The sequence below is a fragment of the Opisthorchis viverrini genome (assembly GCF_000715545.1).
Source record: "Opisthorchis viverrini unplaced genomic scaffold opera_v5_7, whole genome shotgun sequence".
In the NCBI taxonomy this organism is placed as follows: Eukaryota; Metazoa; Platyhelminthes; class Trematoda; order Opisthorchiida; family Opisthorchiidae; genus Opisthorchis; species Opisthorchis viverrini.
Window position 1 is genome coordinate 3,999,667 of NW_008751663.1, and position 24,235 is coordinate 4,023,901.

Consider the following 24,235-nt stretch of genomic DNA (forward strand, 5'->3'; position numbering starts at 1 on the left):
AAGGATTATTTCTACTTTATGAGGACACTGCATAATTTTCTAATGCTGACATAGATGGGTGATACCCTTGGGACCGTCAGGAGATGAAAATCGCTTGAAACCAAGTTTAGCAAAGTGAAAACTCAAAGCACTCTGGAGGTTGCCCAAACAACATTGGCCTGTTTAAGAATTTGTTTACTTCACAACTAACACTAATACAGGTTAACTGAACAGCAGATACTGTTGCAACGTCTACTGTGGCCAACGGTTTCATTAGTGAACTGGACAATTCATTTGCAAACGCTTTATTGCCAGTCCTCAGTACTTTATAAGGTAGGGATGCTCCGGTAATAGGTCTCACGCAAGCCTAATAAAACTGCAGTTCGTTTTCACCAAATTTTGTTGGCGACATGCTTACTTGAAAATAAGCTAAGTTTAGTAAATCCATTGCTAAAAATACTCTGTTTCTTTAGATGCAATATACTACTTATAAAGGTCCTGAAAACACTTTGGAAGCCCAGAAACAGTTTTGTCATTGTTGAGGCCTATCATTGGGTGCAGCTCCCGAGTTTCCATAAACCATACATTCTACTTGGACCAAATTGAATGAAATTTGGCAAATATTTTCGTTTACATACCAATTTGGTTTTATCAAGAGACTTAACTGAATCACCGCTAGTTCTCCTGTTCCGCAACAACGGAACGGTTGCACCAGCCAAACTATCTTATGCTGTCAGGAAGCTAGTGGAATAGCAAACACTAATACAAAACAGAACAGCTGTAACAATTTTGAACCCAGAATTCCCTATGAGAGTATGCATTGAGTGTGTACCGAGGTTGGCTTAAAACTCCAAACTGGCCAGCGACAGTTGGGGTACTCTAACACAAACTATTTTTCAGTGAACAATTTTGTTCCAAAAAATATGAAACCCCGAATCACACTCGACTTGGAAGCCCATATGCTGCAACTATATGATGGAACTTGATGCATACTCAACTTGTTGATCCATGGCACCACGTTGAACTGATATTTTTTTGAAAACTACAGAACCAAGTTGGAAGTCAACCTAAACAAGTATACTTTGGCCTAATTCCTCTGATTTCGCATCAGTCAATTCTTGTCAATGACCGTCTTGTTCAGCTGGCTATGCGGTGTGTTTGTTGCTGAGGTACCCAAGCGATCCCCGAGAATTCTTCTGGTGCGAGGACTTTGAAGGAATGAGGCAAGACTTGTCAACGATCGATTGGACGATTTTGGAATGATTCGATCTTCGAGACTAACTGGACTGCTTATGGGCCCTTGTGAATGAGTTACTCTTATATTCGAGTGAAAATCCTCGCGGAGGCGATATTAGATTAAGCGTTAACTAATCGATAAAATAAGACAGAATGGGCGTCGCTACCGTAACTTTGAGGTCAGCGAATATATGAAACCTATCGAACTTCGTGCAATCTCTATGTTGCATTTAAACGTTGTAAAACATATGACTATAAGCACTGTCTATCGGCCAACTCTGCGCCATTGGTTACATGCTCACGCTCTACTAGGAACGAAGGTAGAAAAACGAACTCCACCATTTTAGCCTGGCATCGGTGAGCTGGCTGACTTCCACACTGTTTTCAAATACGATATGAAGCTGACCCCACATAGAGCAAAACCGATGGTGACCCGTCTAAGAGTTTTCTTGAAGCTTCTGAGTAAAATCTTTCAGTTAAGACACATCCGCGAAGTCAAATAAAGGAAAGTTGGCTTCATTAATAAATTCCACATGTGTTTCTGAAAGTTGCATCGCTACCCCACCATAAAATCCATTAAGCAACAAAAGAGGGACTATTCGCAAAACCCCTGGGAATGAATGCGTAATTAGCATTATTTTCACGATCGCCATCTGAGGACTATTCAGCATCCAGGTCCAACCACTACTCTACAGAGCCTCGGGTGAGCATGTTATCCACTTGGAATGACCATCCAGCCCACTTTGTTTACCAGCTAGGCAGTTGTGATTTTTCTGTATACAAATATACGGGAGCTACTAGCACGGTGGACAAACGTTTGTGCCGTAATGTGACGGACTATATATTCATGTGCGCTCGCTCGCACGCACACGGACAGATGGCGAACTATCCATTCAAATTTTCTGTCGTTCATTTTGCAGCTTAATTGAATTAACCGCGCACGACGTGGCTAAGCTAGCCAAGGGAACGAAGGACGTTTTGGGTGATGATGAATTAGCCAGCCTGTCACAGTCACTCAACGTCTTCTCGGTCTAAATGTGTCCATTCGTCTATCCTTCGGCTTCTATATATGTTCATTTCGTACAGGAATGGTCGAATTTACGTTTGTAGGCGGTTATTCTAGGCGACTTAGATTCCTGCACTGTTGTTCGATTAAGAACGGAACAATTAATAGCATAGCATAATGTTCGCCAATTGACCGACTTTTTATTTACCGACAGGTGAAGTGTTTCTGAACAAACAGCTTTGGACAGTAGCTTACAATCCGTTGCTGCAGTTCAAATTCAGATGTTTCAGAATTTGATGACAGCTTAAGCTAATAGGTCAAGAAGCGACTGACAAATCCCGAGTAAAACCCGGAGTAGCATTCTCATGGAGCTCCTAGAGCCTCTTATTTGCAACCTATCGGGTTAAAGGGCACCCAAACGTTGGTAATATTCATTCAGATTAGCTTGCGCTAAATTTCTTTCGTCTACTCTGAAGTGTCACGGTGGGTCCGAAACTAACCACATTGATAGCCTAGGAACACTGTCCGAATTAGCTCAGATGTGACCAAATGAAACGTGCTCGTAAAAGAGAGGACCAGAACCAGAACCAGGACCGAACCAGAACCGAGGTAAAACAGCTCTACAGTTGGATGGCGAAGAACGTTAGTACTTTCACTGGGGCATCAAAGAATTAAGCCCAACTTCGGCAAAATCAATGATATCCAGTTAGGCCCTGTTATGACGGCACCATTCATTAGGGAGTCGACTGATGACAATAACGCTTATAAAGATGGTTCAGTTTTGCAATTCTTCTCATGCTCGAATCGATAATAAACTGGTAAAACCGTGGAGAGATGGTCGCTATCAAATATGCGGAAAGGTGTCAGCCTTCGGTAAGTAGAAGTACAATTAGAACTTTTCCACGGATTGCAATCTTGTAACCTTTTTACCGTCTTGTTCGCAATTTACGTAGTCGACCGTTCTAAAACTTCACGGACGGGTATGATCACATATCAGATTTCCCTTGGTGGGCCGTATAACTTCCAAAGGATTTTGAAGCTTACTGAGTGATTTCAAAGCGCCAGTAAGGCCATCCGTTTGACCCAACTAATGGCAACACCCAAGCTGCGTTTCACAAGCATCACCTCACCTGCCTACCCTTGATACTCCAGATTTATGTCTTTGGCATTCAAAGTCATGTTTGACAACAGTGGGTGAGTTGTGTTACTGAAATAAGTGACCTGACAGTCTACTTGAATCCATCTAAGAGTAGCGCATCAATCCAACTCATCCTTGATGGAGGTAGTGTGCATCTGCGGTACACACTGCGCTAACTTGTAATTTGCGAAAGTTTTGGTGATACGATGCCAAACGGTAGTACTGCAGTGCAGTACCAAAAAATCCGTGGTAGAACGCAAGACTGAGGGTGAGAAAGCAAGTAACCAGCCAACAAGTTGACGGTTGGATGCAACCGACAACCATTCCAATGTTCTTCGCGCTTTTGAAACAGAAAAAGTGAGGAAAACTTCTTGGCTGTAAAAATTCGTTGTATAGAGAGAGACAGAGTCATATTTCATATCACGAAAATAAGCTGATCAATGATTATACGAAGTGAATGAGATCACTGAAGTTCATGGAGGACCTTCGCGTATGCAGTGTTGCCAAACTGGACGAAAGTCGATTCATCAACTGGAACACTCTGATTAACTTTCAACAATTCTATAAAAAGGAGGACAGAAACGTGATATTTCAAGGTCATATTTCGATTCGTAGTCTACCTCTTATTTTCTGGATATCTAACTATCAGACTCTTGTAGGCGCAGAACTGGCCAGTCTGAAGTAGGCTGTGCCTTGTGATGAAAGCTCTATGCAGCTGAAACTGCATTTTCGGTACCATAGTTCGACTGAGGGTGTCATGTTGAATGTATGCCAGAGCTTGAATACGAAAGTCTTGCATGAGTTGACGACGAGAAAGCGAATATCACGAGAATAGGAAAGCGGTAATGCGAAACCCTATACACCTTCAGATTTGATGTTTTTACTGTCAGTTTGGATTTTACCTATTAGTCTTAGACCATATAGGGTGATGCTTTGTGGCCAAGTGATATGCAGCCTTTCTAATTAGGAGCAAATCACACAGCTCTTCAACCATTAGTTGCCGAACAGTATCCACACTACCAGCAGGGAGATCGCGGGTTTGAGACACCTTGGAGTTTCAAGAGATGCACTTTGTTGGTGACCCACAAAATTGGTAAAACAGCTGTACAGTGCCCTCTGGCTTTTCACGGTAGGTTGGCCTTCCTTGCTTACAAGACAAAATATCCATAAAAAACCATGCCCTGTTTGAAACAGAAATGGTACGCAATTCGCGAAGTACTTTTATCTCCAACTACCTTGTGGGATGCACCCTTTGTCGGGAAGTTCCCACTTGTCTGTCGCCAGTGTGTACAGCAATTATTTTATAAATTCATACAGCAAAGTTTCTAGCCACGTTGGGTGACGAGTCGCTAGCTTGAGCAGGAGTCAAACTGGGATACGAGCAACCAGTTCAAACTATTCGCTTCAAACAATGTGCATGGGTATGGAACTAGATGTTGCGCATGCTTCCGGACATCAATCAGAAGCCGTCTGGACGGTTTGTTTACTCTAGATCCTGTTAGTCTCTTTCCCAACCTCTCCATCTATCAAACCTCTTGATCAGCCTCAGGCCACATTTCCGAATGCTTTTTCGTCTTTCCTATCTGGATCAACCATCAGTCTTCGACTGTGTGTGTTTATACCGATGTGTATGGGACGGGAGGGCGAGATGACTCACAACTAATGAATGAAAAGGGACTCAAAGGATTAGGAAACTAGAAAGGCTGAACGTCGTATCGAATTGCCCCTCGGTGTCAGGTTGCAGTCTGTGATTTTTGTGAAGAATGATTAAGTCCTATCGAGCCAATAGACACCACGTGCCACTTCTAACCTAACGATCAAACTGGCGTTTTTGAACCTCAAAGTTTACCGCAAATATGTCAACACATCGTGTGATACATGAGAAATTAACTTCAATGTGTAGCAATGCACCATACCAGTTTTTTTAAGTATGAATACGTGAGTGAGTTAACGGATTGAAACCTCAGATGAACCTCATCTCAGCGGTTCGCTCAGCATAGTGAATACACTCTGCAACTCAATTTTAATCCAGGAAATGTGAAATTTTTTGCAAAATTGCACGAGAGCTGCGGCGAGGTCAAGCTACGTCACTATATTTCTGTTATTTCTACCAATAATACTAGCAACACTAGTATTACAACCTCCGTCGAGAGATACAGTCTGTGGAGTAGCCTCCACAACCATTCCGAGGTGCCTACACCTCCAGACACTCACTCAGGCGATCTGGATAGAAACTGACAACAAGAACGCCACTGACATCGGTTGGCAGCCATATCTTGTAGTGTCTCCAAACAGGCACAGTGAGGATCACGCAGATCCCATCCTGAAAGGCGAGTAGCACCGACAGAACCCAAGCGTTTCGTGATCTCCTTCATACTCCTCTGCCAAGTCAAGGGTTGGCCACCTCTCAGTTTACGCCACTCTCCTCGGCAAAAGATGATTAGGCTTACGCAACACGTGTTTCGACCAACGCAGCTTCTGGTGCTGGACACATTCTTTACTGGAAGTACCCGTTGCACTAAGTCCCTTCCCCGAAAACCTGTGCCGAGTTAGTGCGAATAGCCAATAAAGCCATTCCGATTATCTCCTGGGTAACAGTGACCTTATGGATTCACCCAGTAGTGCTTTACAGTCACAGTTCGGTGTTGGCAGCCACAAACAGTATTCGCTGACGAGTTATACTTTCGACGCAAACAGAATGACAAATTGATTTGCCAATGAGTGTATTCCCCGAAAACAGTCCAATTTGGGTTCAAGTAGAACATAAGGTTGACGGAAACTCGGGGGCTGTGCCTACCTGATGAGCCCGAAGAAGGGCGAAACCAGTCGTGGGCTGTCGAAGAGTTTTCAGCAACCTTGTGAGTAGTTTCTTTTATGAAAACATACTTCGATTTCTCGAATATCGTGCCAACTGAATCGTGAGGCGGCCTGTGTGCAGCACATTCAGCTGGAGGACATCATAAACGAGAGATTCAATTGAGTCTCCCGTGAAAACCAAATTGATTTGCAAATGAGTGTATTTCACGTTTAGGTTAGTTTGTCGGTGAGAGTAGTCAGCGTCGAATTGATTCACTCGGCTATCTAACCGGGATGTCAACGATGCCGTTAGATGTTGATCCACGCCACAGCCGGATTGGGTGATGGGATAACGCACTATTACGCACTGTGGATATGACTTAACTGGACTTACGACGTCTGTATTCAAAAACGCCCTTTTGGAACTTTGCGGCCATGAAGACCATACTCCAAGCACATTAGTTATCATGTTGAACAGAAGAAGCCTAAACTAAGCGCTCGAAGACTTGTTTTTTTGTGTAGACGCTTCATTCAGTTAAAAATGACGGCACAGAAAAAGTCAATGGCCGATGGTCCGACTAACGAAGTACACCAGATGTGAAACACTCTCAGGATAACCCTACACTGCGGAGTAAACGGAAGCTGAAGAATTATCTCAGCGGATCAGTCTCATTGTTTGGTTCGATGACAGCTCGATGTTTATCCGAGTTGATGATTGATTCGTGCGTGCTCAAATTTGGTTTGGTAGTGGAAGGATTTTCGAAGGCTTAAGTTGTCAGTTGACAAGGGTAATGCACGGCAGGAGTCAAGCACTATTCTTACATGTACTATGGGGTTTTTGTATGTATATTACATAAATTTAGTATTACGGACTTGGTGTTGGCAACAGTGTTAGAACTCCTGCTAGTAGTAATATTATTACATTGCCGATGGCACCAAACGTCTTTTTGCTTGGTTTATATACTTCTGTTAAGTCGGTTTCTTCTGTCCATCTACCATTTATAGGGCGGAAAAGATCTGGACGGACAGCACACAATTTAAATGAGATATTCCCTATAAAAAGTGGATGTCAACCCACTGGGTGAATTACACCATTACGTCTACCGAACGAACTATTCGCCAAAAAGAAGTTGGTGGAGGCCGTGTTATTCTTTCCTCTATCTTTATACTACTCCCCAGTTCGACTGGTTTTATAGATCTCGTGCAAGATGGGTAGAAATAGTACTGCGTTACATAACACGATTAATCGAATCGTACAGCGCAGTCCGTGTAAGAACGACCACAAAATACCACAGCCTTGCTGGAGACTTCATCTGAATGCGTTCTAGTCTTGCGTTTACCTTCAATTGAGAAAGCCGCCCCTTGGTACATTCTAGTTTTCTAACGAGAATTCTACCGATTCACTCTGCGACTTCGCAAGATACACATCGAGGAAGGTTGAAAGGTAAAATGTGTTGGATGTTTCGAATCGCTCTTTCAGCTGGCAGCAAAGTAGCTTTATTCTCTTCCTTCATATTGGAATAGTTTTCAGTCCAACTGGAGTCGAGATTATTTACACTGGGTTCGCGTCACCGCTTTTGTGAGTGTTTCTATAGAACAATATACTAGTTCTTGCCCCGACAGTTATATGGAGCGCGTTTTCATCCGTGAAATTAAAAAGTTAAGCTATCAAATCTAGCTGTCTACATCGTTGAACATACCGCCAGAATATATCCACAGGCCAATTCAAATTTTCCCATGGAGTAGAATGTCATAGGGTAATCAATAACGGCGCGTTAGTCAAGGTCAGTTTATACTCACACATGCATGTGCATCTCCGGAGAAACAAACACGTTCAATAAGTTAACAGTAATGTCATCTTCGTTTTGCCAATTCAGATTATGATTGATGCGAGTCTCTGACCCAACAGCTGCGAGCCTGCTTGTTTGTGTGCATGTGACTGGGTTTGTTCAACTTCGAACAAGCCACAAATGAACATACTGGAATGGACGAACTGTTGCAGGGATGATAAAGAATATCCCAAGACGGATAGACGCGTTTCTCGCCTAATCATGACATGAGCAACATGACCGTGTGACTTACGTCACTGAGCGTCAAAGGCTGAATAATCGTAGACCTGTCCGTGGGCGCACGAAATTCTGCCATTTTGGACAGCTCGTTGTATTAAGCAAATCGCTGGGTTTTACAGTTAGTCGGGTCAACAGAATATTTCTAAGTGAATCAATTTTTTCTTCCCAACAACGTCACTTCAAACCAACTAACGTTCATTCATTACGATATTCATCGTACTTGCAATTTAGTGGCATCAAGTTGGTCACAAACCTCATAGTTTGGAGTTAAGTAGAGCGTAACATTTTATGATTAGTGGTTCTGATTCTAACAACATCCGAACAGTTATACTACCTACCAGTCTTGAGTCGCCTATCGTCTGAAGCCATATTTTCCGGGAGAATTCTCGCCTGTGGTGCCAACTCCAATAACAACGCATGGTAGCAATGATTTTTTCTACCCACTGCTCGTTCTAACACCGGCGGATTTTTCAACCCAGGCTCTGAGACTTCAGAGTAAAAAAAACCACACGGAGACGCGCCCGGACTTAGAAAAGTTTGCCGTAGTTATGTTTTCAAGAGGGATAAAAGGCACGCAGGGCCCCCAATGGTACTAGAACACGGATAATCATAGTGAGAAATTTTAGGACAGAAGTGTGGATCCTGCTTCCGAAAGAGTCGAAGATTAGTTGAACAACGATTTCACCACGTTTTTGTATTCACGACCGCTGATGCCAGTCTCCCTGTATAATAGTTCCTCCAGAAGGGCCGCTTGCTCAGAATGAGGGTTTGAGGATCGTCCGGATTATCAGTGGAGAGTAGTTGGTGACTACCAAGAGGGAAAAAACATCCTAAACCAGACTGGTTGACGAGGAATGTTGTAAAGCATCCAGTCTATTGACATCTACACAGATCGTTCACCTTGGGGGAACGAAGTATTCTCTCGAAAGGTGCGCGCACATGTATATGATCCAAATAAGAGCAAAAAACGGGTCTAACTAGCCCCCGAAACATTACGCCTGGATTTATTGTGAATCCGCATTCTCGAAGTTTCACATAACTGGTTGTACCGAGGTACAAATGCAACTCGGTTCACTGGATCACTAGAGAACCACATTCTTTACCTGGCGTTTGTAATCAAAATCAGCACAGTAACTCGTAAAACCCAGCTGATTTGCCTGTGCGCAAGTCATTTACACCTCGAATTCGGACTTCTTGGTCCGATTGGACCGAATCACTCATCGCACTAAGTGCGATCTGATCAGATCAGGGAGTCACACCTACAAAACAACTGGAGCTGGTTAAAAACACCGTGCATTACTGTTGGTAAACCTAACGAAAATTAAGTAAACACATGGCTATCTTCGTTGGCCTTACTGTTGGTACCACACGGAGGATAACAGCAAAGCTTCACGAAGTAGGATTGGTTGTACCGTGTTGGCCGTCCCTGATGGCACTTATTCATAAGAATAAGCAAAAGCCCACTTGCCGTAGGAGTACGCTCTTTCAGATCTTGCCCAATGTGCATGTGGTAAACGTAATATTATTTGATGTGTTCAGGGATAGCTGCAAACAGTTTCGAGACTAATGAACTGCTATCTTGCCACCTCTTTTTTATCCGTTGCTTTTGACCTTGTGATATAAACAGGCGTACGCTCTGCAGATTAAAAGTTCGCTTTGGTGTAGCACCGTACGGTTCGTAAGCCCCTAGTTAAAATATCACTTGTAGACTATTGAACGGCTTTATGATTGTTATACGTCATCTATCGAGTTTCCAATGATTCCATAACTTTCGGTTTTACTGTATACTGAGAGCATTCCAACTTAGCATACAATCACAGGCGCTTAAAAAGCTTTCCGTATTGGTATGTTACTCGGACTCATCTAACCCGCAACAGTTTTCAAGATTTAAGGGCCTACTGTGTCCACTACCAGTTTGCCGGTAGAAATCGGTAATCGACACATCAGAGAGTTCGAGAAATACACTCATTTGCAAATCAATTTGGTTTTCATGGGTGACTCAACTGTATTCTTCGTTAATGATATTTTACAACTGAATTTGCTGCAGACAGGCCACCTTATGATTCAGTTAGCACGATACTCGAGATATCGCAGCATATTTTCATAAAGGAAACTACTGACAAGGTTGCTGAAAACTCTACGACCGGTTTCGCCCCTCTTGGGGCTCATCAGGTAAGAGCAGTCCCCGAGTTTCCGTCAACCTTATGATCTACTTGAACCCAAGAAGGGCGAAAGTGGTCGCAGGCTGTCGAAGAGTTTTCAGCAACCTTGTGGGTAGTTTCATTAATGAAAATATACTGAGATATCTCGAGAATCGTGCCAACTGAATCATGAGGCGGACTGTGTGCAGCACGCTCAGTTGAAGAAATCATAAACGAGAGATCCAGTTGGGTCTCTCGTGAAAACCAAATTGATTTGTAAACGAGTGTACTTCTCGAAATCAGTCCAATTCGAGTTCAAGTAGACATAATGTTGACGGAAACTCGGGGACTGCGCCTAACTGATGGACCCCAATAAGGGGAGACCGGTCTTGAATAACTTCAGATAGTTCCTCTATGGCGAGCTAAAATATCATATGAAAGAAAAAGAAGAGGAAATTCCGTTAGAATTTGTCAGCTTTTGCGTAGCATCGAGTTACCGTGTGCAAGTGAGTAAGAGTCTAAGAGAGAAGAAGTTCACGCATCATGGTGCGGTCTAGGACGCAATAATCCGGAGATCGTGGTGGTAGAAGCAGGTGTCTTACTTTCTTCAAAATATGACCATATTATATGATGTGTCCCTCCATCCAAGTGGTCGCTGTTTCAGTTATATGCCACTCGGAACTAAATAGGCGAACAGTGTAACGTAAAGAGATCTTTGGGGAAATTTCAAGCGGCTCAGATTGTAGCTAGTTACATCGCATTCTGCTGTTGTTCTACCGTTGTTGTTGTTGTTGCGTATGTCGAACCATCGTTTGCCGAAGAGAGTGCTGTTTTCCAGGCCCAACTCAGAGTGGCTTAAACAGAGAGGTGGCCAACCCTTGACTTGGCAGAGGAGTATGAAGGGGATCAAGAAACGCTTGGGTTCTGTCCAGGATGGGATCTGCGTGATCCTCACTGTGCCTGGTTAGAGACACTACAAGATATGGCTGCCAACCGATGTCAGTGGCGTTCTTGTTGTCAGTTTCTATCCAGATTGCCTGAGTGAATGTCTGTAGGTGTAGGCACCTCGGAATGATTGTGGTGGGCTAGCACTAAGTCCCTTCCCCGTCCACCTTTACTCTTTTCTTTACAATGCAGCTTTCAAATAAATCATGGTTGTATGGCAGTGAAGCATCAGTGTTAAACACTGAAGGCATGCTGTCTATGATGATGATGTTGTTGTTCTACTGATGGCTGTTATCACGGCATCATCTCATACATCCATAAAATGATTTTCATTTCGATAACCTCACTATTCAGCACCAGAAATCTAAGTTGACAACAGAAGGCTGTCCACGGCACAGCTTCAAGCTCCATCAATTGGACTCGTGTCCCTGAATAGTTTTTCGGACTCTCTGGCGGTATTCTGAACCACGAAACCGAAAGAACAAAAATCTAAGCTATCCCAGATCAGTTTCGGCATCAAGCATGGCTTCAAATGATCTTTCGAAGAAAACATGGCAGCTTACCGGAAAATGGCATAATCAATTTCTTAGCTACATCAGCCTAGAGAAATAACACTCAGAGAGCCCATTTGACGCTGTCAAATTACACGAAGCGATCATTTACACTAGTGGATTGATCTGTTTCCTTGATACTGTACTGTTTTCCCCATAATCAGAAGTCTCAACCTAATGCTACAAGGGAAGCCTGCCGGATTTGGTACAATTTAGTTAACCTGCTAGATATGCCGACTGAAGGTAGTTTGAGCTGCGTGCAGAATGACGGACATAATCGATAAACCCTTACTAAAGTATTAGTGGTGACTCCTACTGCCGAAAAGATCACCAGCCTTTGTTCTGATAACCTACGTACATGTTTCTCGGAAGAAAATGAGTGATTGGAACATTTGTTTTAGACCCCAACTCTTCAGGCATTTGATGTCAGTGCGTATCGGACCCTTGCAGATCCGAATACGTCCTGCGTATGCCACAGTCATCCGTTGGAGTTGCGAAACCTATTCGGATGTATTCAATGATACCATCTGAACAGCTTAGCTACGGGAGATGAGTTCAATGTTTGAAGGATAACCGGGTTCGAAAAAGTTCTCCTATTTATCTGGAATTCCATAGATATCAACAACTGACCTCCTTGTAAACTTTACGGCATATTCTTTTGTGGGTGAGGGGTGCTCGTTGCAAAGTAGGGAATTTGACCCAGCAAAGGTCGAGGCCCTCAGTCGGTCCTAGAAATACCTGGAAATACCGAGGCTAAACAGTTGCCTTTGTAGTAAACACTGAAGACCAAATTTAGCCGTTTGGTACCATTGATGCTAGAAAGCTTAACTGCTTACCCTCCGGGACAGGCAACATTACGAATCTGAACACCATTTTCAGCTTCAGTTGTGGTGCGATCAGCGGCTGTTAATTGGTCTTCCTGAAAGGTAGCTCAAATCATTTGCGTCACCAGCCGATTTGCTTAGTTGGTTAGTGAGTTGCCTAATCTCCACGTTTGTGCCGTTCGTGTTTATAACAACATCACCGGACCCATATGGTTAGGTTCTTCGGCTCCTCATGAATACCACAGCCCACTCTACATTATCCAGGAGGAAGGTGGGAATTTCCTTATCTTGGTTGTTGGTGTTCTGTCCCGCTTGAGTTGGCTACCGTTGTAGACAAACACATATACGATCAACCACATTCCACACGAATGTAAACATAACAGTTGCTTATGTTTGCCTGTTTGTTTAACACTTGAAGTCAAATGATAACGCAGGCACACCACAATGTGGCAGACGGTTGACGGGTTGACACTTCATAACCATCTGTCGGTGTTATATGCTGTAAAGCCACTCACATTGTAACAAAGCACTTGGGCTTCCATCTGCGACCGAAAATTTGAGCAACCGGACTGAATGAGACGTCCCACACCTGCCACATGGCAAGCGTATGTACCCACCACACCTCCGTCCGGGATCTCTCACGCCTGGACTAGATAAGCCGTTATTTCCAAGTAGCATTGATTGAGGCTCGGAACCTTGATTGAACCCGACGTTCCAGCTACCGATCGATCAGTTGGCTAACTCGGTTATACCGTTAATCGATCATTTCCACCTCCGTAAACAAACGCCCAACTCCCTTATGTAACTCGATACCAGGTGGATTAGTTCGATCGACAGGAGTTGTTCTTTGGATAAACTAAGTTATATCTTGAATAACGTATACCATTTCTATCCGAACCAGTTTGAACAAATGTCAGACCATCTGAACTCTTCAATATTTCTCCCGTATAAAACCGCAGACTCCCAAAAGGACGCAATGGACGATTTGGAATCGGACTCAAGGAGTGATTTAAAACGTCAGAAGAAACGAGGGATTTTTCCAAAGGTGGCCACAAATATTATGCGAGCCTGGTTGTTCCAGCATTTAACGGTAAGTGCAAATGAGCTATAAACTGTCGATTTCTACATGGCCACACATCATTTATCTAGACTTTTGCTGTAAACGGTGAATGACTGACAATGGATGAATGGTCATCATGGGCAGAGGGGGGTGCTGTTCGGCTATCTCATCTGATAAGGGGACACCTGCCTTCGAGAGGAAGCTAAACGTTCGGTTTCCACATTATTTGCTCGGAAACAAGAACATATCACAGCTTGTTTGTGCATTTCTCACTATATCTCTCTCTGGAACTTCATACGACGAAGATTATGTGACTTGAAGAATGAGTAGCACAACAGAGTGAATGCAACTAAACTAAAATGCTCAGGTTCTGAAGTTATAGACATCTACCAGAACAGTTCGCAGCATTGAAGAAGCCGCCTAGCAGTTCATGTACTTTTGATATAGGCGCGAAATTATTATGAAATAGATCGTGTTTTGGGCAGTTTCATTTTCACCACACCAACACTTTGTGGAGAATGTAAAATTGTCGAAGCACAGTCATTTCCAAACCGAGTTGATGTTAAAGCAAACTCAAATGAATCCCACCTCATTTGGTTGTTTTCTGATATACTTGGAGCGAATTTGCGACACAACGCAGTTGAGAAATTATTGTGCTTCCCCAGTTTCGCACAGCTTGGTTTTCACCTTACACACAAGTCCGATAGAAACTAAGAGAACTAAGCCTAGCTGATGGACCCGAGGAGAATGAAATAGCTAGTAGTTGTCGATGGGTTTTCGTCAATCTTGCGGGCGGAGTGGATAGGTACTTTGTCTTGATTGTTCAGGAATCTAGAGAAACTTCAGTAAGTCCAATAGTCTGTTTACACTTGAGGGGGAATAATCATGCAGCCATGTCATTCAATGCTATACGACATTTTGAACTAAGATATATACACACTCATTTGGGAACAAATCTGGTTTTGCGAAAGACTCACCTGAAACCAAGCTGCACCTCTCGTTTGTGATGCGTCCAGGCGACTAGATGTGCTGCAACAGGCCGCCTCACGTTTCATTTAAAACGATATTTGAGGTATCGCGATACATGCATATTCGTAGTGTGCTACTCATACGATTGCTGAAAATTCTTCGACAGGCCATTACCGGTTTTGCCCAAATCGGGGCTTATCAGTTAGGCGCAGTCCCCGAGTTTCCGCCGACCTTATGTTCTACTTGGAACCGAATTGCACGAAATAAGCAAAATACACTCAGTTGCAAACTAATTTGAAATTTTGCGAGAGACTCGCCTGTAACTCATCTGAATCTCTCGTTTGTGATGTTTCCAGACAAGAGAATATGCCGCATCAGGCCTCCTCATGTTTCACTTGTTACAATACTCGGGTTTTGTAGACGTAGTGCACATTACAAACGAGAGATTCAGCTGGGTTCCAGGTGAGTCTCTCGCAAAACCAAATTTGTTTGCAAATGAGTATCTCGCTAACCATAAGGTTCCTCTCAGTGTACGACTTCCTATGGACAATGACTGCCCAATTAATAGATACTGTCCACGATGACTTACAAATAAAATGATCGAGTGTGATTACGAGCCGATCAAATACCAAGTTGTGCTTTTTGTGCATTTTTCGTACAGTTTTCAAGTGACTGGTGAAGCCTTTCATTCACAAAAGCAAACTATGGAGTGATACAAATGATAACTCATCTTAGCCTATTAACCGAGCCAAATCAAATGGGCGGAAAAAATGAGTTCCCACTAACTATTATCTTCTGCTGCACCCCGTGCAGCTGCACGAGGTCTTCTATAAATGGATAAGACTAATCACTCCACACAGTTGGAAAATCATTCGGTCAGGCATTCAGGCGTGTCTATCAATGACAGATCCAATACGACAGTTGAGCTAAATGTCCCACTAGAAAAAGCATTTTCGATGAACGAGTTTTTAATGCAACCGCCTTAGCTCACAATCGCCTCAGTGGTGGAAAACAACGAACACACTTGGCTGCATTCCACTAGTTATTAGCGAGCGCAGTTAATCTAGTTGGCTCGATCGACCATGAATGGGAATGTGCTTTCATGAATGTCAGAGTGGAGGCTTAGTTCGCTGCCATCCATTAGCTGTCCCTAACTGTGAGGCGGGGGCACGATATATAGATATACATAATAATACGGATGAAATTAGTTCAACATAAGTTCTTTACTCAGACGATGAGTCTCCGAATCATCGTTAGAGCCACCAGTATTTCTTGGGCTCGGAATAGTCAGTATTTGGGCACCTCGCACTGCTCACTGAACATATGAACCGGATATATGGTTTCGTACGCACAATACTCCCAAGAGGTCATAATACTTGCTTAGGAATAGTGCTAAATAACATGAAGCCCACACCCATTGAGTTAAGCGATCCTGGGTTGAGCGCAACACACGCGAAGCCCAAGGATTTCTTCAGTCACACTCCAAGACAAAGACCAGCCGTTGTTTCATCATGATAATGCAGTTGAGTCAACTAAGGGGAAATGCATTAACCCTCGTTTTTCTCTGAGACGGGGGAATTATTCCATTTAGAATGAATCAGTGAACTTCAAAATACATTGGTGCGGAGTAGAGATTACGACATAAGGTAAAGAGGAGAGTGTTTCTACAAAAGTTTGACACAGATCTTGTAAATCGCGTCAGAAAATTATGCCAAGATACCTTGGAGGTGTTTGATCGGGAATCAAAAGACAGTGATTCCGGGAGGAAACCCTTAGCCACTGGCTTGGCCGACTGTAACAGCTGGGCCTGAACTCCATGTCGCTTCTCTAGATTTGTGGCCAAGAAATCAGCAGTTGCTCCCGGACACTGGTATCAGTCAGTCATCTGCGATGAGTAAGACATCAGCACAAACGTATTCATATTTCAGGTGTGTAGTATAATTTGGACCGGCAGTTGTGGTAGTTCAACCGTTGACTCTGTCTGTCTGCATTGTGTGAGTAATCATGACTTTTTTTACTTGGGAGATAGTTTATTTGGCTCCTATCCACACTGACCCCGCGGTATTTGAAGGTGCCGCAACAAGCTCGCTAGAGGTACATTCGAAACTGTATCTCACATCTAACTTTACAACCGGACTAGTTGATGAAATAAGTTGATGAAGATCAATTATACTGTTGTATAACTTTGTATTCCTCAACAACGCATTAGTAGCATACACTGTGGTTGGTTTCCTTGTTCTAAGTTGATCGACATCACCATAAAGTACGAATAACCAATTTAAATCCAGTTTTCCATGAAAACTGTGCCTAAAGCGAGAATATATTATTCAGATAAAAGCATTTTTGCCTGTTTTTGCGGAAAAATTAATGTCGGAAATCGTTTTTATCCCTTAAAAATGTCCAGCATCCCTACCCTTCGGAGGAGCAGAAAAAACAGTTGGCACAAGATACTGGACTGACCATATTACAAGTCAACAATTGGTGAGTGCTTGGAGATGTTGCTATTATGTAAACTGTCATGCTCTTTTGGTGCCTACATTTTCAAGGGCGCTCATTACCAATAGGAGAAAAACTTATAGGATAGGAGCAGTCTTCAGTGACCCTCGTCTAGAGAGCACCATTACGAGATAATCACTTATGATAGGTTCTTATAAAGAAAATTCAGTAGCGAGTTCCCCTCAGACGTGGGAGTTTTAAACAATAGGTGACTTTGAGTTGATACCTTTAGACGGCGGCAACTTTTTGCAAGCACCTGTTGACATTAGATGAGCATTTGTGGGAAAAAGCAGTTCTGGCATACTGTAATGTCTGTAAGCAAATGACCGGCTGACCAGTTTTAGAGCTAATTGCAGTGTAGGTTTTTCAATATTTGAGTCGTAACATACGACTGAATGTATGGGCACTGAAATACCATGAAGTCAAAAGAGGAATTATTCACCTGAAAATGAGCAAAAGTAATAATGAAGGTGGGGTTTCGTACTTATCAGACTCTCAATGAGAATCACCGAAAGTTCGGAATGGCGATGCTCCCAAATAGTCAGGTTTCCTCATAAGTGCCCCTGAATGAGCTAAAACCAGAATCTCGGAAAACAGTTTGATGATGAAGTGGTGGAAGTTTGAAAGTTGTGAGCTTACAGCATGCTGGAGCAGAGACACCTTCGTTTCTTAAGATGATAATAATTATGTGGAACATAATACAGGTGAGTTTGAGTAAACAGGTTTGATGTTTAACGGTATCAGTGCTGTTTTCTGTCCTACCCCATCATGCTTTCATCCTTGAACATTGTCTAAGTACCCATAATTCTGAATAACATGGTCGGCGTCCTATTCTTCTAAACTATGGTTCATCCATTCTGTGCACCGTTGAGGTTTTTGCACTTTTGAACCGTCGGCAGTCGATGCATGGTCAAGGTTACAGTTTTTTTTTAATCCTTTGGTGTTCCCATATTCTATCGAATTTCGATCAATTTAATGTTCAAGACAAATCGGTTGAGATTTTTGCACTTTTGAACCGTCGGTAGTCGATGCTTGATCAAGGTTACAGTTTTTTAGTCCTTTGGTGTTGCCATATTCCATCGAATTTTGATCAATTTAATGTTCAAAGCAGCAAATCACTCATTACCAATAGGAGAAAAACTTATAGGATAGGAGCAGTCTTCAGTGACCCTCGTCTAGAGAGCACCATTACGAGATAATCACTTATGATAGGTTCTTATAAAGAAAATTCAGTAGCGAGTTCCCCTCAGACGTGGGGGTTTTAAACAATAGGTGACTTTGAGTTGATACCTTTAGACGGCGGCAACTTTTTGCAAGCACCTGTTGACATTAGGTGAGCATTTGTAGGAAACAGTAGTTTTGGCATACTGTAATATCTGAACGTAAATAACTGACTGATCAGTTTTAGAGCTAACTGCGGTGTGGGTCCTTCAATATTTGAGTAGTAATATACGATTGAATGTATGGTCACTGAAATACCAAGAAGACAAAATGGTAATTAGTCACCCGAAGATGAGCAAAAGTAATAATGAAGGTGGGGTTTCGTACTTATCAGACTCTCAATGAGAATCACCGAAAGTTCGGAATGGCGATGCTCCCAAATAGTCAGGTTTCCTCATAAGTGCCCCTGAATGAACTAAAACCAGAATCTCGAAAAACAGTTTGATGATGAAGTGGTGGAAGTTTGAAAGTTGTGAGCTCACAGCATGCTGGATGTGCGCAGAGACACCTTCGTTTCTTAAGATGATAACCATTAAATATGTGGAACATAATACAGGTGAGTTTGAGTAAACAGGTTTGATGTTTAACGGTATCAGTGCTGTTTTCTGTCCTACCCCATCATGCTTTCATCCTTGAACATTGTCTAAGTACCCATAATTCTGAATAACATGGTCGGCGTCCTATTCTTCTAAACTATGGTTCATCCATTCTGTGCACCGTTGAGGTTTTTGCACTTTTGAACCGTCGGCAGTCGATGCATGGTCAAGGTTACAGTTTTTTTAGTCCTTTAGTGTTCCCACATTCTATCGAATTTCGATCAATTTAATGTTCAAGACAAATCGAACGAGACATCTACGGAAACACTGGCTGATTCAAAACTGAAGAACTGATGAAAAGGGTTCTGGCACTAACACTATGGTGCATAATTTCAGTGCTTTTTATCGATTTCACTGAAATTATCGGTTGCCCCCTTACTTGCTCAGCTTTGCCGTCTACCTGATTGTTTCCCAAAACTGAAGTTCTCTACGCATATATTTATGGATGTGTATAACTCTGGTAGCCACTCGTCACTCGCTAGACTACTAGCTTGCGTAAGCACAGAAAATGATGCACGCACTTTGTTCCATCTCACCGGATTCCCAGACTTTCGTTTATTTAAGGTAAAGGACCCTACGAGGTATCTTGCCCTTGTGGTTATACGGACCTAGATACCTACTTGATAGTTTGCACAAAACGCCGTATAAAAAGATCCTCAATCGCGTTTAGCGCTACCGGCAGCTGGTTAAGTTTCTTTCCAAGCCAAAAGCTTCATTTTCTCTCCGAGTTGCTCACTTCGGGGTCTTCACACTTTGGGCCCTCTAAGCATCACCCAGCCACAAATATCCCCATCATGTAGACTCGATAGGTTTACATGCCATGTACTATGGCACATGAAAATTTCTCATACAACAGTATTATCCATGTCAAATAAGTCGGTCAGTTAGCCAAATGCCTTGTTTGGCCAAACTTCGTCTCCAATCATTCAGTCTGTCACAATTGTTCACTTCCGTAATTTATCTACCTAATCACTCTGTACACCACCCCATCCTATGCACTCCTAATTGGTTTCGACGCAAACTACCCTGACCATAAATACCGTTCAATCAATTAGCCCATCCCCACGTCTGGCTTTGACATTTCCCCAACTCTGTGCCCTCGAACGCCCGTGCATCCGGGCTTGTATACACACGTCCGAAGTTGGTCGAACTTACATTGTGACTAAGGCGGCGGCTTGCGTTACACGAGTGATTCATCGTATGTACTGGTATGATTTATAGATAAATTCGTTTGCACAGAGGATCCTTGCACAGGTAGGATGCTTGTAGGCAAGATGCTGGATGAGCGGGTGGGGGTTCACAACGGCTCCTATATCTTGACATTCATCGCTAGTGTTAAAAGTTCTGGCAAATGAGGAGGCAACAAACGTCTACCTGCTGCTAGCAATTATCTGTACGTTATCAAAATCGGAAATCCACGCAGGTGAGGGGATGAAATATAGCAAGTCCGCCTATTCGTGCACTAATTGCCGTTGTGTCCCGTTATTTTCTTATGGCTGATGAATAATTTGTTTTGACGTACATTGCGGAGACCTTCAACGTCTCCACGAATACTGCATGACCATAGAAACTGTATAACAATTGCTTTTGATGGATGGTAAATCAATAGAGTATAAAAATTATCCCAACTGAGAGCGCACAGGAATTCTCAAAACTCCCGAAGCCGGAGCAGTATCCCCAAAATCTAAACCACAAATATTCGTCAGATATTATCGGACGGACGGACTGAAACTGGTTATGTGGTTAATGCATTCACAGACTGCACCGATAGAGCTGGTACATCGGGTTTATAATCCAACACAGTAATTAGAGTGCTTGTAAAATGACTGGTATTTCGTCCTCATTAGCAACCATACTTTATGGAGAGGATCCAGCATCTCCGTGATGATAGGTTCATGCCTTGCCAAAAAGCATTGGTTTAGATAAGCCTACTGATTCAAGAAAACCCTCAGAATTCTTGGGTGTACGTAAAATATACACAAGTTGGATGGATCTGTTAGATCTTGGAAACATATGCGCTGCACGAGTAACTGCACAAATTTCAACACGATAAATTTCTTCGTTATGACTACTTGTTACCCCCATGTGTGCATGGAAATCTTCAGCATGCCCATTTAGAAAAAGTCGAGATAATTTAGATATGAAGTACAAATCTCAGACAGCTTAGGATTCACTTTACTTCCCTTTTTCTGACAGAACCACTCCATAAATTTCTAAGCCACATAAATGAACAGTCTGAAAATAGTTGCTAATGCGAGGAGCTTTGGAATTTTTGTGTAGATTTCGTTCTGTTAGTGAAGCCAATCTATGCTGAAAAGCCGAGAAGCACTGTACAGCTGCTTCATCCTTATTGGCAATCATCAGCAGTGCGCATCTCACGAAACTCCCCCCGTGGACGAATGGTTAAGTGTTCACACTACTAGCCAGGAGGTCGCGAGTTCGAAACTCTCGAATCTGTTTACCCAAAATGCTTTTCTATCTGGGTTAGCGGGTATTCTCACTGCGTCAAATTCTCGTACAAACTATCCAACATAAGTTCTCTATGGTTTTTAGCCTGGACTGTAGGCTTTGTATGTCCATCTCACACATAGCTGAAGAGCAAGAGAAACGTCTACTCGTTTCGAGAAAACAAGCTTCGTTTGTAATTTTCACCGTACCTTGGTTTTGGAAATCGGATGGTCCGAGATGTAGACATATAATCCATCCATATTCAAGGTGCAAATCCACTTCATTTGATTCTGACTGGCCTTCCTGAGTCTGAATGTCAGGTTCCACAAATTACGTCGCGTTGCTATAAGTGTGAAGACATATTTGTGGAGATTTCGTCCTGTAAGTAAATCCTATCTATGCCGAAAAGCCGAGAAGCACTGTAAAGCTGTTTCATCCTTATTGGGAATCATCAGCGGTGCGCATCTCACGAAACTCCGAAGAGTCTTGAACCCGCAACCTCCTGGCTGGCAGTTTGAACACAGCCGGTCGCCCACGGGCGGTTGGTCAGCGGTGTGATTAAATCGCATTTAGACAAGATATAGCGCCGTTCATCCTTCAATCACGGGATCCACATCACGCGGTCACACGTGTTGACTGGCTCTCGAGCAGCGACGTCTCGTGACATGCGCACTGCTGATGATTCCCAATAAGGATGAAACAGCTGTGCAGTGCTTCTCGGCTTTTCAGCATAGATTGGATTCACTTACAGGACGAAATCTCCACATTCTGAAAACAGATACTCGAAAAACATGGTCCCAAACTAAACCCAAACTCACGTGTTCTCAGCCTACTAATTGAAAGACATAGTCACCTACAAATAACCAGCAAAACGTTTCACCAATGTGTGGGTTTAATCCAGGATACACCAGGTGTTTGAATTCCCTTATACCTTAAAACTGTCTGATGAATATTCCGCCTTGTTTGACAAAACCCTGTGGAACCACGAAACTTAAATCGGTTCCCAGCTTATTCTCAGTGACTGTTATGGTGTTGTCCAAATGGCCATTCACCAGTAGGGAAAATAATTTTTCATAGATATCTCTGTTACTTGAACTCGATTACCTGCATTTTTCGCCTTTAAAGTTGTTTGAAAATGAAACGTGATTGGGAGTTAGCCTTCGTCAAATATCTCAAGGCACACGCCAGTTTACTTTTCAACAGTCACACTCTGTGCCAGACACTTTCACAGATCTTGCGTATATGGCTTCCTCAGCCCCGAAAAGAAATGTGAGAACTGTATGTTAACTATATCGGATGTGTCTAAATAGTTCTGGCGATATAAGCTGCTGCGGTTTTATATCAAAAGGCGAAACAAACAAGGTGGTGAGTTAGCGAATATACACTCATCGGCAAACTAATTTGGCTCTTTCGAGAGACTCATAAACGAGAGATTCAGCTGGGTTCCAGGTGGGTCTCTCGGAAGAACCAAATTGGTTTGCAGATGAGTGTATATTCGCTAATTTCGTGCTATTTGGTTTCAAGTAGAACATAAGGTTGACGGAAACCCGGGGACTGCGCCTACCTGATGAGCCCCGAGAAGGGCGAAACCGGTGGTGGGCTGTCGATGGATTTTCAGCAACCTTATGAGTAGTACATTACAAAGGTGGTGGGTTGTTTTGTTAACCACATACCGACCGCATTCTTGAGTGGCCCATACAGGTGGTAGTCACTCATTTCTAGCGTTCTTTTTCACTCAACAGTCACATCTTGACTGTTTTTCATACTCTTCGCAAGTGCCAGTATTCCGTCTAGATCACGAGCCATACTCACTGTCACGATTCAAAGTTTACACGGATTGAACCAATGCGTTATATTGTCCCAGAAAGCTTCCTTTTCTTTGCCTAGATACCATACTCTATCTCAGATGGTTGAAGTAAAAACGATTTATTTACTTTTCACTTTTCCGCTCTCAGTACGTTTATCCGAACTCCTGCGACTTTCATATCATATACTTGAACTGATGGTACTATGTTATCCGTGAAGTACGAATGTTCACGGATTATGTTTCCAGGCGGAGGAGAAATATGTATCTAAATATAGTGGATACTACAGGCGAAGAAAATCTCGTTGGGAGGCCTACTGTCCATCCCCTTTGTTTTATTAGAAGCCTCGTCGTGTCGGATACAATGCATAGGGTTCCCTACATAGCTCGATTATTCTTTATTCCCCAGAAAGTTTACTAAGTCCTTCAATCTTCTGGATCGACGCATTTTAGGTTACTAAGGTGTTTATTCTTGATGTCCACTACGAATTGCGGACAGAAATCCTTACTTCGTCACAATATACACGCTTGGTTTAAAATCGCTGAATTTTTGCGCCGTTTGTAATAATAATAACAAATTGAGAAGTCGTACGTAGCTGAACAAACTTGATGGGTTGAGTGTATGGGCTTCATTAAAATTAAGGAAGTAATAAATTTGTTATTACAGGAGCCTCAGGTCACTAAAAGACTGGACCTTACCGTGGTGTGGCGGTTTGTGTACCTCAGCGGCCCATTGAGCTATACTGGGGTGTATCCGCGCGACACACCATCTCTCATTCTATGTTGGTCCAAGGGTAGAAATCTGACGAACAAAGTCTCCTGGCCATCCAGGTTGGGGGTTGTAACACGTGGCGACGTGTACTTGTATTTCCAGTCCAACACCGCTGCCTTGCGCTTAGGCTCTTGAGCCAAAGGCCTTGATTGAAGACCCTAATCGTCCTCCTGTCTAGGTGTGG

The 24,235-nt window shown here is 42.9% G+C and overlaps 1 protein-coding gene across 1 annotated transcript in view; it reads left to right on the forward strand.

Moving 5' to 3' along the window:
- T265_12628 (hypothetical protein) overlaps positions 1-24,235 on the forward strand; it is a gene marked incomplete at both ends in the record, with an annotated part of 35,335 nt that overhangs the window by 3,875 nt on the left and 7,225 nt on the right. Inside the window, 2 exons of the mRNA XM_009164637.1 lie at positions 13,645-13,775; positions 17,119-17,195. Of these exons, the coding sequence (XP_009162901.1) occupies positions 13,645-13,775; positions 17,119-17,195 (208 nt within the window). The remainder of the gene's footprint in view (positions 1-13,644; positions 13,776-17,118; positions 17,196-24,235) is intronic.